The 16,749-nt window shown below is 32.7% G+C and overlaps 1 protein-coding gene and 1 non-coding gene across 2 annotated transcripts in view; one reads left to right on the top strand and one right to left on the bottom strand.

Moving 5' to 3' along the window:
- LOC123541000 (uncharacterized) overlaps positions 1 to 16,749 on the bottom strand; it is a 101,962-nt gene that overhangs the window by 41,069 nt on the left and 44,144 nt on the right. The window contains exons 69-81 of the mRNA XM_053545015.1: positions 14,917 to 14,959; positions 14,500 to 14,669; positions 14,163 to 14,225; positions 13,799 to 13,999; positions 13,026 to 13,236; positions 12,017 to 12,116; positions 6,236 to 6,392; positions 5,250 to 5,476; positions 4,665 to 4,827; positions 3,805 to 4,030; positions 2,196 to 2,415; positions 1,694 to 1,897; positions 946 to 1,252 (exon numbers count right to left, since the gene is read on the bottom strand). Coding sequence (XP_053400990.1) covers positions 946 to 1,252; positions 1,694 to 1,897; positions 2,196 to 2,415; positions 3,805 to 4,030; positions 4,665 to 4,827; positions 5,250 to 5,476; positions 6,236 to 6,392; positions 12,017 to 12,116; positions 13,026 to 13,236; positions 13,799 to 13,999; positions 14,163 to 14,225; positions 14,500 to 14,669; positions 14,917 to 14,959 — 2,292 coding nt within the window. The remainder of the gene's footprint in view (positions 1 to 945; positions 1,253 to 1,693; positions 1,898 to 2,195; positions 2,416 to 3,804; positions 4,031 to 4,664; positions 4,828 to 5,249; positions 5,477 to 6,235; positions 6,393 to 12,016; positions 12,117 to 13,025; positions 13,237 to 13,798; positions 14,000 to 14,162; positions 14,226 to 14,499; positions 14,670 to 14,916; positions 14,960 to 16,749) is intronic.
- Trnat-ggu (transfer RNA threonine (anticodon GGU)) lies at positions 5,937 to 6,008 on the top strand. The gene has a single exon. It is a non-coding gene; the product is annotated as a tRNA-Thr (tRNA).

Genomic DNA, 16,749 nt, shown 5'->3' with positions numbered 1-16,749 from the left:
AATAATAATAGTAATGATAATAGTTAAAATGAATTATACTGATAAAAAATAACAATAGCTAAATTGTGAGTATATTCAGCAGAATCTAATCGAGTTGTTTCCTGCATGTACGTAAATCTTCAGACATATTTCGAACAATATCATATTGAACTTTTAAGCCATTTTAATACCGTAGATGCTCACTGAAAAAATGACCTACACGTGCACGTACCCGTACCTATGTAAGTATAAAATCGCAACCTCTTTACGATGACAGCTTGGAATTTCATCAAGGTGAAACTTTAAATTATTCATCCTGTTGTTAATTGTGATCACAAGTAAGTTATTTAAGTGCTGCGATACAATTTAAACTTGTGTTCAGTATTTTATCTAAAACTTGACAACATTTTTCGATCGCAATAAGATTCCGTTATGTTGAAAACTTTAAGAGTACGAAGACAAAATGCAAACACGATGTTATGGATTTTTGCAAATCGGAAAATAGGATATATCGTTTAGTTTCAGTTATTCCAGCGAAATGTAGATTACTTCACAACTGGTTTGAAAATGACTTAATATATACTTTAAGGATTTCACACAGCTTAGATATGTATTTCTAATCACTAAACACTGGAAAATATAGTTCTGTATCAAGTATTAACTTGCTGTTGTAAAGACAAGTCTTAATTAATGTTTGCAATAGCCACTATTTAGCACATGCTTAAATTAGTATTATGAAATAATTTACATTATAACTAATGTCACTTCTTAATTTTGTCAGAAGTTTATACTTAGGAAAAAACTTAAGACATAACTTATGATTTTTCGAGGAACGGGCACCTGGACACCAAGTGTCAAAAACCATTCAAAGCTGACGGCCAAATGCTACTTAAGAAAACATTATTAAATAAAAGCATAAATGGTAAATAATCACTGCGTGGGATGCAATGCATAAATAAAACTTACTTGTAGACAAGGTTGTTCTTTCCTTTAAATTACGCAGTGTCCATGGAACCACTTGGTCACCGTAACTCCCCTTTCCATAACCAACACCAGTAAAAGCTTTGATAATTTCTGAGTCATCGTGAACTAACACAGATGCTTTTATTTCATTCGGATTACTTGTTGATAAGAATGCAGGTGTGATTCTAGCCGTAGGTTCTGTAGTATCATATGTGGTCAACATACAGGTCACTCCCGCTCTCGCTCCTGCACTATTTTCAGCATAAACGGTAAAATATAAGGGCACTCCGGATGGATATTCGTCCACTGCCTGTTGAGCAATAATGAACTAAAATATAATATTTGGATATATACACCTCAGAATTCCTTTGTTGTAAAAATAGTAAAGTAGTATACATTGATGAAAGATTATAATCACTCAACCGCCAAAGACAGTTATCATTAGTATGCACTTTTAACTATAATTCAAAACGTATACAACCATTCATGTTCTAGTATATACAACATATTTTTCGTTATATTATTTAATTGTTATTTAACAAGCCCTTGGACACTCGCTTCATTCGCTAACACTAGAAATGCATATTACTGAAATTTGTGTTATAAAAGAGTATAATTTTGTGTATGTAGTTTAAATAATATAAAGCATACGTATTTCAACATAGAAATGCTATTTGTGCGTACACATAAAAACACATAACGGAAAACCCATGTGTTGGACGTTGTTTTACTTCTCAATGACAAAACTTACTGTTGCTAAAACTGTCGATGAACCACCAAGTTGACGGTCATTGACAATATTACTTCCTGCAGGGAATGTTCCAACATCAAGGAAAAATTTCACATTACTCCTATCGTCTGCTGCTGCAACGGATATCTCAAACGCAGGCTCAGTATAATCTCGATTCTTTATCTGACTGATATCACAAGCAGGCATTGACCTTTTCCCGCGGTTCTTAAAAGGAATATTTGAGTGTGTGGTTAAGAATGTCCTCTTCAGTGTTTTGTTTTAATAGTGTATGTGATTTACAGAAATGAAAATCTACACGTTATGCAAAACCACTGATCTCTGAATAAAACATATTATGAATTGTGTTAAGAACTGTACAATTTGTTTATCATAGTATAATGAAATAGAAATATTAGTCTTCATCTTCATAGTCCTTATAATTCTAAGGCAATGATTACGCAATTGTTCCATACCTCGTTATATATATAACAGAACCAGCAAACTTAAATATGCCTTCACTTACATTTTCGTTGCTAACAACTGGCGAGAACTGAGGCGGGGATTCATCTTTTTCTTTTGTGGAAACGTCGATAATTGTTTTCCTGATCGTCGGTGTTTTATAGTGCCATAAATCTTTGCTGTATAATATCTTCTTTATTTTGACAAATAGAAGTTTTACCTCCAGCGTCACTAGTGCGATCAGTTTTAGTTTAACTGGCGTTAGCTCTAAGTCCATTTTCAACCTGCAGTTGACATTTCACATATTGTTTGATAAAGACGTAAGCATTTAGCATACAGCATTACCTGGGTGTGCATAGATTTGCACGAAAATCACAATTACTGCATATACAGGATGACTCCAAAGTCAATATCGATGTTGAGATTTTGGAATTGATAATGATAGATTTACTAAGAGTGTCTTAACATGGAGTAAAGCAAATAATTGGTGTAGTGATTTTAAAACAGTTGAAAAAGTTGATTTTGATAATTATGAACCATTAAAAACAAATCTACTGTACACATAGACACTGGAAAGGCGAAGGTACTTGATTATTACACTAATATTTGGAAAGCGGATGTAGTGATATTATCTAAATTATAAACTTATTAAATCTTCAAAGATACTTTTTGAATAGTAAAATATGTATATTTAGACCCGAGTAAATACGGGCGATCTTTGTTAGCTCAGTCTACCGTTAAGAGTAGAAACGGGTGATTTATTGGCGAGCCTCCAGAGCAAATATTGTGTTCATTTTTCATTAATTAGCAAATTGAAAATGAGATGCACTTTTAAATCTTCTGTCCATTTTATAATGATATCAGCGTAGACACTTTCAATGAACAATTGTTTGATATAAAGTTTACAAACGATCCTGACAAACTGAAACATATTGTCATTAACTTTCCAAGAAATGTAGCTAAATGTGAATGTATATTTATTAAGAAGAAATACACTGTATAATCATTGACTAAATACTTTTTATATTTAAACTTTATCCCTCTTGACTTTTATGTATAAATTGATGCAACTTGAGCAGATTTGAATTTGTATATACAATTTTATGTGATATGATATTGTTTATATTTGTATACCAGGTGGCTTATAGGTCCATTGAACCCGGTGTTAAATCGATTATTTCTAATATGATTTGTGAAACGTATATCACATGTCACTATAATAAATTATTTACTTACTTACTTACTTACTTACTTACTTATACAAAAAACTATTAGCGAAATTGTTTTGAGAGATAATGAATTTCTATAAAATAAAAACTCTAGCAACTTTTGTATCATTTCGATCCGCTGCATTCATTAAATAATACATCATCTTATTGCTGCATTATGTTTTGATATTCAAATTAAATCTTATTCAAATGTACTAAATACATATATCAGTAATGACGTTGCGTCTATTATTCTGCTTTCTGATTCCCGCAATTTTCGTGTAACGTACTATAAATGTTATATCCGTTGTTCATTTTTATTTATTCTCTGAAGAAGGCACATAGCAGAAACTTTGGAATGATAGCAAATAATAAATTGACTGCGTGTTTGGTTTAATCCACTACATTATAATGAATTGTTTCACATACATAAACACTAGTAGGTATTGCGTTTAAGAAGCTTACGCCACATCCAATGGGAATTTCGAGAATCCTATTTCAGCACGTGTTGGAAATCTCAGGTCCATTATTTGTCCTTCTAATCGAAGTTTACCATACATTACAAATCCGATACCCATTTCACCATAGCATGTTAGGCCTCCATAAGGCACAACAGTGGCTCCTGCAGTTTTAGCTATAAGTTTACCTTCCCAGCCCAAATTCAAACCATAATATCCATCCGCTCCAAATGCTTCAAATTATGAAATAAAATTATGAATAAAAGTTTCATCTCTTCAGTTGTAAGAGAACATGTACATAAGCAGTGTATGACAGGCTTGAACAAATTATAAAAGTAATATTAAGATAAGTAAAAATTCCAATGTTGAGCGAAAAAAAAATGTAACAAGTTTAAATGATAGATATTACATATTGTACCACGTAAATGTGTATTAAGCACATTTCACCAAAAATCGTGATACATAATTTCAGCTGTTTATTCAACCTAACTTGCTAAATGTTACAAGAACAATAATGTGCAAAGCAAAACATATTTCAAGCACGTGTGCCTGTCAGGTTTTAGTTTCATATGACAAAGTATTCTAAAGTTACTGAGTGAGGAGTAAATTCCTGAGAGACTGACTGATTAATATTCATGGCAATATCAATGACCTTTGACTAAGAACAATCAAAATCAGACTTCATGGGTAAATAACGTTTGCCACTAACGGTCACTGTTACCTTGACGTTTGCCCAATCAAAACCGAAGGTGATCATTCATTGTTCATGGCTAAAATATCTACCATGTTTAAGAATCATGTGTCCATGCATTCTCGACATATCGAGAAAAAGCTTTAAATGTACTAGCAGTCAAGATGTGTGCTTACAAAAGGTAAGAGTAATAAATCCCCCTAACATAAAGTCTTCGTCAAATTTGAATAACCGCACACTCCTTTTAGGTATTACAAACTGTCCTTTCAATGATAGGTCAAACGATTTGAATGGATTTCCAAGTTCTCCGGAAAATAGTTTGTCCACTACTTCAGAATACTACAAAGAAACAACAGAAACGGCATGGTAATGTTCCATGTCAAACACACAGACATATTTATATTGTATACACATCCTAAGTAAAGAATCATACCGAATGTTCCTTAAATAATGAAGAAAGTTCATAAATATTTCAAATATTGAACCTGCTAGATATAACAAACCTCGTTAATATTTTTCTTGTTATGATTATATATGAAGGTAGTGGAACAACATGGTACCTTTTCCCTTAAGTACATATACTTGTACGGTAAGATTAGGTAAAATTATCCAGTCTTCTTTTTACATTTTATCGTTTCGTTATGAATCTGATTTTACTATATCAAATTATCTAGTGTAATTAAATACTGCAATACATCTGCAATTTACAATTTAAACTAAAGTTAAGGTATATTTTTTTTTTCTATAATAAGACTTCTTACCAGTGCCTTTGCTAGGTCTATAAAATCATGAACTAGCTTTCCTATCATAGTTGGGTCAACTTTATTGACTTCTAACATTGCTTCCAGATCACCAATCGTCATATTTGCGAGTTGCGCGCCCAACAATTTCGTCCCTTCTTTTGAAAGCCCCTTTCCGACAACAAATAGCTGATCAGCTCTGCTTACTATGTCATTTGCACTTCCAATCATATCCAAGATTTTGTCAGCTATAACAATTGATAAATTATTTCAATCAGCTTAATGTTCTAGGCAGACACACAGTAGCATGTATCTGGAATATTGTATTTCCTGTAATAGTGCATTAACACATACCACCCCGATGTAAGTGTGTGCGCAGCCCAAAGCCGGCATAAAATGTATGAGTTCGTCTGTGTAGACGTAAAGACAAGGTCTGCAAATGTGAATATCTTATCTTTGTTATTTACATTTGTAGACCTTGTCTTTACTTTCACACAGACGAACTCATACATTTTATGCCGGCTTTGGGCTAAGCCAGCATTGGCGCCCAACAGGGGACCGTGACGGCATTACACTGGTTAGTCTCCGACGCCTGTAATTGATTATATATGAAGTACCCGCTTAAATTCGAGGACGAATTTCAAAATGGTGGGGAAATATGTCACGGTATAGAACCTGAATATTATAACGGAGTGAAAATGTGTAGGCGGCCGGATAGCTCAGTCGGTAGAGCATCGGAACGGTATTCCGAGGCCCCGGGTTCGAGTCCCGGTCTGGCTGGACATTTTTCTCACCCTGTGACATAAGGCTACATATATTTGTATGACCGTAAGTTCGAATGGAGCGTTGACTAATTATTCTTTTTAACAGCGCCATACATTTGACTGACGTAGTATAAACAATTTGTCTCTACCCCTGAATCTAACGATACGCATTGTAACATACAAGAATCTGTACGTACTATCTAGACTATGCTACGGGAAGAACGATTTATACAATTTGCTTACCCCCTTTAACTTCAACTTGCACTGATAATTCGGAACTTCTGTGTTTAAGGGTTTGTGGATTATTTTCTCCTAATGCTTTCACAGTTGCTGCATAACCAGTGCTTGAATCCGAGTCACTCAGTTGTTCACCTTGCCATACTTCGGCCTTTTGCACTTTCTGTCGAGGGAATATACAAAATGGATAAGATGGGTACATTTCAAATCATTTACAGATATGAACATTGTTATGGTTACAACTGAATGTATATTCACACAAATTTTAAACTGAACGTGTCGTGAAATTTAATTGTATATTACTTATACAGCGGAGCTTCCGATAAATTTACGCGCTTTCGAGAAACAAGCCGTTATCCGTTGGGTAACCGTTCGTGCGAAAAAAACGAGAAACGTGTATCAAGCTGCACATGCGCATCGGTAAACGAGAATAGTGAAACGAGAGTTTATTGCGCCTGCGCAACGGGAAAATGGTAAGCGTGAAAAATCATATCGTTTCATTCACTAATGAAATGTTTAAATTAAGAATTCCATAAATTTATAAATTATCGCATAAATATAAGTTAAAGTTTAAATTTGCGATACACTGGGCTTCATGCTAAATGAACGAAAAAGTTATTAAAAATTCCGATCCCATACACAAACGATGTAAAAATATTTGTTTTGCCCACCAGCAGATAAACAGGTGTTGATGCGTGACGTCAGGGCGATCTCTCCTATTTTGCAAACAATTTAAGGGAAGCAGATTACATTTAAATGATCTACTTACACGAATGTTTAAAACAGGGTTTTCTTTGCCTTTCGCGTAAAATGTCTTATCATAAATATTTTGTGACATACAGTTGAATTCACGGTATTTTATTCATTTCATAAATAGAATCATTAAATCTCATGTAAATAATACCGTAAAATTTGTATTAATATGCTCTAAATTTACTGTTTTTTGTAATGTAGAAACGTTTACAATACAACAATAAAAACTCATCTTTCTACATGATGACGCCTACAATTTAATGGAAAATGCCCCTGCTCCGGACTCCCAACCACTCCAACCGACAAAATTCCGTCCCTAACCCTAGGCTCACAAATTCAGAACTTTTCGTTATATTTCGAATAATTCTGAATTCACTTTTTTCGACTATCATCTTAAAAATGGACTTTTATAACTTCGTTGATATTCTCTAAATTAAATATTTTTCTTACAGATAAATAAGGCCCGGGAGAGAGTTTTTATAGCATAGGATTTTTATTTCCTATATTTTTATAGGATTTTTAATATTTTATATTTTATATTTCAAATGAGGCCTTCGCTTTTAACTACCGGCTCATCAATCTGCCATGAAAAAAACTATATTGTATACAGCTGAAATAAAGGGGACAGACAGGCACGAAGGCACAAAATTTTTAATACAAAGAAATAACGAATAAAAAGTATATGTAGCACACTAAAGAAAGAGACATAAAGATTTGTATTGTTTTGTTTTATTCATTCTTATTTGTTTACGCTGCGCTGCGTAGTTATGGCTGTTTCCAGCCAAACTAATCAATCGTAGGCCCAGCGAATTTGAATTTTGAGACCTGTTATCAAATACAGATCGATGCCTGGATATGTTCCGAAATTTGATAGATGTATAATTTATGAAAAGGGGGCCTTAATTGAAGGCCCAGATGTTGTTTTAGAACATTTCTGGGTATTGGTGGATGTGTTTCTTTTTGCTTTTGTAATGTGTTGATATTATTTGGCTATAAATTTTGTCTAAATTGCCAAAAGTTATATAAAGTAGTAATAATATCATATTTTGTTTAATAAAATCATCTAAGAGGAGCCCCGCGGTTACCTTCCTGACTTACACATAAGCCACACAAGAAAAAGACTGCCACTGTCCATGAACTAAGTCTATGCACTTCTACTTTATTTAATAAATTTTAAACCTTTAAAATATATTAAAACTTTAAAAACACCTTTATAAAAACAATTTAGTTACGTCCGATACTTTTCCAGACACAGGTTTATTTTTAGATTACACGCCACGCCTATAGACATGTCATATCGATAAATATGTTACTCTATATACTTTACTGTTCGCATTATAGTTAACAATTTCGCTTTACTGTATGTTTTTAAATTGATGGCATTTTTTCATTATTAAAGATTTTTCTATTCTGTTTTTGCCTTTCCCAGCCAAAAGTCTAAATTAAATGTTCGCAGTGCTTTCAATTTATTTACTGTTAAAACATAATAGCTATTTACGATCGCGCTGTATGAAATTTTACCGGTAATTTTACTGAAAATCGGTCGTTTTTATGTAATTTTGTTTAGTTTGATGTTTATATCTTAATGAAAATGCCCTGATATTCTAGCTATATCTATTCTTTATCGATGTTGAAAGTTTGAAGCAAATCTATTGAATAATAAAAGCTCTACACGCGTTTCCTGTGTACGGGACACCTAAATTTCGCGATATGATTCTTAGCTAAAATTTACCTGTTTACCTGTAGAGACATAAAGAACGGAAAAAGTATTTACATAAAGAATACTATTACGTAACAGGTCGTGCGCCAAAGCAATTAATTACTGGTTGGCACGTTACCAATATCCGGTCAAACAGAACTTCAAAGTCTAGTGCGGTATGCGCGGTTTTTGTGATGTAAGATAATCAGAATAGAGTGTCCCCTGATTAGCGGACAACACTAGAAGTTAGACTTCATTTTCGATTATGTTGATATGGAGGTATCTACACATGTATTGTGCCTTTCATTTCTTTAGATGAAATTTCAATTCATAATAACTTACTTTGTATTTTTATTTTTTCTTTGATAACATCGTTTGACTTCAAAGTTTTGAATATCCTTAGATCTATCTATGCACAGAACTGGAAACAATCTGAATTCAAGATACCCATTTTTTCTTTCTTCTGTGGAAAGGCCTGGATGGGGTCGGGGACGGGGACGGGGGCAGACTCGCACTCCCATCCCCTTTTCAATTCGACCAGGGAAGAAAAGATACCTATTTTTATCATTATCATATCCTTTTTAATATATAAAATGGATAATTATCACACACTTTCCCATATATTTAACAGAATTATGATACATTTGCAAAATATAAGATTATTTTTCATAACTTAATCGAAGAAATTGAATTTTTAAAAGTTCCATGCAAAGTAATATGGGGGGCAGAAAAAAAAAAAAAAAAAAAAAAAAAAAAAAAAAAAAAAAAAACAACAGACGAGCAGTTGTTTCGCACTTGCTTTGGGGTAATAGATGGACATATGATATTACGTGCAAGCGGTTACTTTTAAAATAATGCATTGACGCTCATGTAAATATGTAAAATGCATCTGATAAACAGCCATATGCATATAGTCAAAACTTCTGAAGCGGGTAGAAACAGTCATATACTATACCATTAGAAAATGGAGAATATAGCATTTACTTATTTAACTATAACTCAGTTTTGCTATAAACAGAAGTTAAGAGATAAAATTTTAATATTTATATAAAATATAGCATTATAATGAAAATCTATGCTGGATTCTGTTTGAATAAAATTGTACTCAATCTACTTATAAGTTATTCATGAAAAGAGTAATATATAGCAAATTACATAAATCTAATCAAAATGTTAAGGGAGGTAATAAAATGTTTTAAACCTCCTTTTGTTTAGACTAGAGCTGAATTAATATTTAAATATACCAAGTGCTTTTGCATCAAAACTACATATAAATTGATAGCATCAATTTAATAACAAACTAAACGATTTATATTCTCGGCTTTGAAAATAATTGAGTAAGCATACATAGAGAGAGATTACAATATGTTAATTCAATATCTAAATTCGAACATGACCGTCTTTCGGGTGGACTTGACATCTGTAGATGAAATATTCATTTCATGATTAATACACAAATATATCTCCGTTAATATTAGATAGAGGCTACAACTATGTTGGCTGTGTTCTTATGTAAAGGGAATATATATATTTATTTTTTCGCTAGAGCATAAACGGATTTTCTTTATTACTGATCTATCTTTGGCAGATCAATTTATCTAAATAGGAAGAACACAGATCTACGAGTCACAGGGTTGTGAGTTAGATCCTTTAATTGCGCGAGGCGTATATTCTCCGTGATATTGTGTCTGAAATCTTTCGCACTCCACCACTGATTCATGTGAGAGAGATGTCAGTTACTTGCGGCGAACAGGTATAGATTAACTGTCCGCCGTTACATAACTGAAATACTGCTGTAAAAACGGCTTTGAAACCCAAAAGAAACAAATTATCAATCTTTATTACTTTTGTCGTAAATCTACAGATACTATTTGCATATTTTCTTTGATATGTGAACTGTAAGTTTGCTTTAAAATGATGAATTTCGAAAAAAGAATCAAATATGGCGTCGAAACCGTATTACGAATCAAGTGCGAAAATAGACCTTGCAATGCTCTGTTTATCATTAGATCTAAAATCAATTATATTTTCTCTCGATTAATAATCATTTATTTTTAAAAGACCATATCAATTGCAATGTTTCAAAATATGTAAAGAAATATTTCTTTAAAATCCAGAGCCATGCATTGATTACCATCCTAGAAAACAATAAACCTGTCACCCCATGTTTGCTAAATTGATTGTAATTCAACTCGATTAACGTATACACGTGCGGTACATCAACATGCAATTAATAAGGGTGTGATAATGCAATCAAAGGTGATATCTTGGTCGAAGGTAGCAATAAAATGGAAAAAAAGGAACAATAGGGTACTATATTACTATAACAATATTGTACATGAATGTCTTATTCTTCTTTTTTATTATTAGTAAGATGACTGAAATTCATACCGTCCCGCTCGGACACATTTGGTCATTTATGTTAATTTAGAATATGTCCGATTTTATAATACCTGGTAAAAGCAAGTTATTTCGTCAATTGTAGTTAAACAAAAAGTAATTACAGTGTCTATTAATTGAGGGAACTTACTATTAGAGAGGGGTCTAATGGTAATCAAAAATGTATAGCATATCTTCGAATTAAATATCGTTACTTTTCGCAAATTGATTCTGGCGCTATTAAAAAGATATTTACTATTTATTTCATCAGTTTTAACTAAAGGTATGTATTGTGCGTATTACCTAGAAATATCAAATCAAGGTTATTTTTCGTTATTAGAGAAGCTATTTCTCGTATATAAGTATGTAAATACATTATAATTAGAGCAGTGAAATATTTCAAATAGGAGGAAAATAATATAGTTTGAAGCTTATTTTCGCACTCTTTAAGTTATTTTCGTATTCGAATTTGACGCAAGTAAATAAATATACTAGTTATGTGTTTATATATCGATGAAAGATCATTTATCTTTCGTTTGAAAGTGTGTATTTCCAGGATTCATATATAATCAAATTGGATGTAAATCAAAACGAAATGATAAAACTTGTTTTCGTCACAATTTCTCATTTTTGAACTTTCGGCGAATTAATTTTGAAAAGGTACATCGTATTATAAAGTGACCATAAAGTAGCCATTTACCTTTTTATCATTTTTAAGCTGTAATTTACTTCAAATGCAAGGACATAAAAGAAGGCATGGCTGTTTTCGATAATTGATCCGCTCATTAGTAACGCCCACTAAGCTTTTGATTGGCTGAACGATTCTCGATTCGCGTGTCCTGTTTAGGTATTATTTGATTGGACAATCACAAAATTAACCGTTCGTTAACCGTTAGTGACAAGGCCGTGTATAAACGAGAATGCACGGAAATTTATCGCCACTGTAGTTTCTTTACCTGATATTCAATAGCATCTTCCACGAACTTCTGTATATCGGCAGGAGATGTTCCATGACTCATCAATAGTGTCACGGCTTCTTTGATATCCATTCCTAACCTTTAATATAAAGATATAACGAGGTATAGCTGAAAACTGACGTGGCCATAGACAAATATATAGTGTCCGAACAACGAGAGATCTCCGTAAACATACATGTCTTACTAGTATACCAGAATTAATCTCGTTTACGTGCGCACAGTGCTTTGCTTATCCAACAGTAATGGAATATGTCTAGCCGGCGAACTTATTTTCAAAGATTTACTATAAATAGCCTTGATATTCTAGAACAAAATAAGTAGATGCAAAATTTGATGTTATCTGGAAAAAATGGCTCTATCAAAATCACCCAAGAAAAAATCAAATTGGTTTATTTTCTACTGTTACAGTTGAAGAGACATCATGGAATCTGCGTATTACAAAATGTGTAATTATGTCGTTCTAAGAACATTTATTCAGTAACAACTAGATTAAGTAACAAGTATCAATAAATTTGGAGTGATTTTGTAACATTATTTTTGTGCAATTAATTATAGTTTCTTTCTATGCTATCTAAGCACCATGGAAATAATTATTGTAGAATATTATCAAGTGACTGCATTTTTCTCTTTATTTTCAAAACATAAATGAAATAATTCTATAATTAGCTTCATTACTTTGCTTGATTATTTGATACGCATATTATAAAACCTCCAAAACCAAAAATGTGTTTGAGTGCGTGTGCACGTGCTCGTGTATTTTCGATAGTTGTGTGCACAATCATGCGTTCTTGAAACTGGTTTCTTTCTCCTTTTTTACATGTTGAAACATAGAGTCAATGATGGGTTTACAATTCGTCTGATGATATTTTATCGTTTCTTTTTATAAATTTAATGCGAATTTTTCAACAAGAATACATCTTATTTCATTAAAGTGATTGTGTATAGATGCATTTGTTCCTTTTCGTGCGTGTATTTCCTACATACTTACGATATCGCTTCAGTAACACTTCTCCTTCGTCGTCTTCTGTGACCAGGGCATTTTGTCGTTTGCGACAAACGGAAGTTTAGTTGACAACCAAACGTGTCCTGTGTGCCTGTACATACTGATATAGTCAAAGAGATCTTATATCTTGACGGTGCAGCGGTTGATACGTTCATGTCAAAGTAGATTGTATCTGCTATAACTTCGTGGATAGGTCCTTGAAAATGTATAAGTACAATATAAATGAAAAACGTATTTCAAGAGAGATGTATGTATATATCATGAAATAATATTACATGCAATTATGCTCTTAGATGTACGTGATTCGTAGCATCAAATTTGTAACATGCTATGAATCGTGGTTCGTCTCAAATCGAAATGCATCCCAACAAAACTAAACCTTTACACTTTATTTGAACAGAAAATGAGACAGCGATGCTTAATGCATCAAAGCGAAGAAGGCAAAGTTCATTCCAAACATTTTGTCACAATTATTCTCTTCGGAAGTGATTCCTGAAGTTGGTTATAATTTGTGCGGATTTGGTACTATAATGCTATTCTTGTAATACGACACATGACAATCATGTAGTGTACAGCATAATTATAATTTTGTCGGATAAATATGCTAAAATTGAAGTCAAACTGTTTTAGCAAACAAAAGACATGACGAAATGATCCGTTTCATTAATCCGGTTGACAGAATGACACTAAGTTATATACTAAAATATTACATGTATAGATTATTCAACTGTCATTGCTGTTTATATTAAAATACGCACCTTCTAAATTCGAAAGTGGTCTGTTCCATATTTTGTTTTCAATTCCATACTGCAGCTTCCCGTCATTGCATAGCAGCGACAAATGTATCATAACATTTCGTTTGCCCGCATTAAAATAAAATTCTGTACAGCACTGTATTCCTGAACAGTCAGGGGCCCAAGTGCAAATGTTTTGAAGCTCCGCTGGTAAAGGATCACAAACTGAAATAAACAAAAAAAAGACGATCAAGACAGACTGAAAACCAAAACACGTAAGGTATTGTTTCGAAATCTAACACAAAAGGATGACGTAATAGCATATATTTTAGAACTATATTTAAAATATATTTACCAGTCATAAAATTATACACAATATAACATTTACCTGTCGACACTGTATAGTTATCTGTCGTGCATATTGGTTGCTTCCAGAAGTCATATGATATTCCTAAAATCAAACGATACTATTATCTGTAGTTGCATGTCGACATTAACTCGATGAGTATGTTTAAGTGCTCTTCAGTCGTAAAAGAAATGCTAAAGAAATATCTAAATGATATTCTTACATGCAATAGTTTGTCTGAAAAATACAACGGTCCCTCTATTGCTTTTAGATATTTCTGTCTGGTGTAGCATATTACTTAGTATTTTGAAGACGAATTTGCTGTAATAGTACAATTTCCTTGTTCCGAGATAATCGAAACAAATAGAAAAGTATTTACCATAGAATGGTTGACGGGTGTCATTTCTGGTCACATTTTGGCAGGACGGATACGGTATACGTACGTCATTAGCTACGATCAATCGTGACGTACAGTTAGGCTCGAAACACTGTTGTAAGGAAATGTCTAAAGAAAACACGCGTTCTGACTGAACGTTCGTCACCATGTATCTGTGAAAATAAGTATGGCGTAAAATCTATTTGACACCAAATGTCAATATTAACCTTAAAGCTTAACAGTTTTCGAATGTCGGTTGTAAATACAGCCCATGTTCTGTACAAAAAATTAAACACAAATCAGAGAACGTTTTGTTTGTTTGAAGAATTATTCTTTCTTTAATTGGATGCTTAGCAAAAATTATCTTTGCCTATTTATAAGTGTTTACAATAAAGAAAATGGGTAGAAAATATTACTCACTCTGCATGCCATACACCCTTTGTTGATATACTGTGTAGAGTCCCTAGTTAAGTAAAACAAATATTTTACAACATGTATGACCACATACTTATAAATAACACATTTAAAGTGCTATCAATGGATCCGATACACTAATACATAAATACGCTCAATAAGACTTACAACGCAACATTCATTTATGACAAAGTTTTCACTACCTTCATACTTACAAACTGTATGCAAATAATTTATACTCGTTACATTTCATGTAATAAAGTGGTTTTAGTTGTGACCTTTGCCAAATATACAGAGCAGATGGAGCTCATGTTTTATTCATGACAATATGCACGAAATAAAATATTACGTTCAAGTCAATTAAAGGTCCACTACTAAAACCCGAACGAGTATTATTTGAAAACCAGAGTTTGTAGCCGAGACTTCCTATTTACTGAAAATATGACCCACTGCATCGGATCTGACCAAATAGTCATGAATATGTTCAAGAATAACTAACAAATAAACAAAAAATGTTGCCTGTGTCAAACCGAAAGTATGTTTTCCGACTGTTTACGAACCCGTCGCGCATCTTCGGATTTTTTGGAAGAATCCTCCGAAACGAGGCTATGATTTATAAATAGATGCAAAATACATTATATGCCCAAACGATAGTGATTTTTACAAACTTAGCACAGGGAATTCAACATTTTTGTAACTGACAAAAACTTCATGAAAATCATTCTTATTATAAAGGTAATATACAGCTATACTACAAGTTTTCGGGAGGACAATTCAGGCTCTTCCTGAATAAAAGTGTTTTCACAACTTCGTCTGCAAACTGTTTCAATTAATCTCATAAATGAATAACTATCTTACACTGCAGAAACAAAATATGATTGAAATTTACCTAAATACACTGATTTATGAGCATATGGCTACATTAATTTAATAAGATTTTTAAATTAGACATTAAACACATTGTCTTGGCCTAATATATGTCACTGTCAATTTTAAACTTAAATTTTGTACATCTCATAATTTTCTTGCAAGTCGTGTATAATTACCATCATGGAAATACAGTTATTTGTCGCGCGTCTTTAAACGGATATTCGTTTGAAACAATTTTAAAATCACGTGATCCCGAAGAATTTCCGACCGATTACGGAAAAGCGATAAACACGGAAGTAGGACAAAATGACCACCCACGTCAGTCTAAGAAAATACAGAAACAAGCATTTGTTTCTCTGTACATTTGTTGATTTCAAGGGAATATTGCACGGCTATCGTAATGTTTAGTGGTATATTTCAAAATGTGTAGTCTTTTTTAAAGATTTGTGTCTATTAACTTGTATTTATTTTGCACCTTTAAGAACTAAATAAATCAACATTTGTCAAAAACTGCCCTACTTTCCCTAATTAAACGTATCTTTTTTATAAGAATTATCGAAATTTAAACTTGTCAAAAAAGGCGTTTGTCAAACATATTTTGAGCTATATCAAGCTACACTATCATGCACCAAACATATTTGTCACCGAATGTATACCGGACAGACGGCGATAGAGGCACCTTGTGCAACATCCTCACATAAATAATTTTTAATAACGTCAGTTTCGCCTATGTATGCGCTTTACAACGTAAAAATCAAACTTTAATTACTTATTAATAACATCCGTATCAATCTAGTTATCTTTATAAAGACCTTTACGGTTATTTGATATACCTCATCTACTATTGAATTACTTTACATCGTTTATACACCTAGTTTAAACAAGTGACATAACATTTCGCAGAGAAAATGCACCATTGGTACACTTATGTCCTCACAATAGCTTACTCATTGGGGGGAAACAGGAAAA

This window comes from Mercenaria mercenaria, chromosome 1 (assembly GCF_021730395.1).
Source record: "Mercenaria mercenaria strain notata chromosome 1, MADL_Memer_1, whole genome shotgun sequence".
Lineage (NCBI taxonomy): Eukaryota > Metazoa > Mollusca > Bivalvia > Venerida > Veneridae > Mercenaria > Mercenaria mercenaria.
The sequence above is the reverse complement of the archived record's forward strand: the minus strand, read 5'-3'. Positions and strand labels throughout refer to the sequence as shown.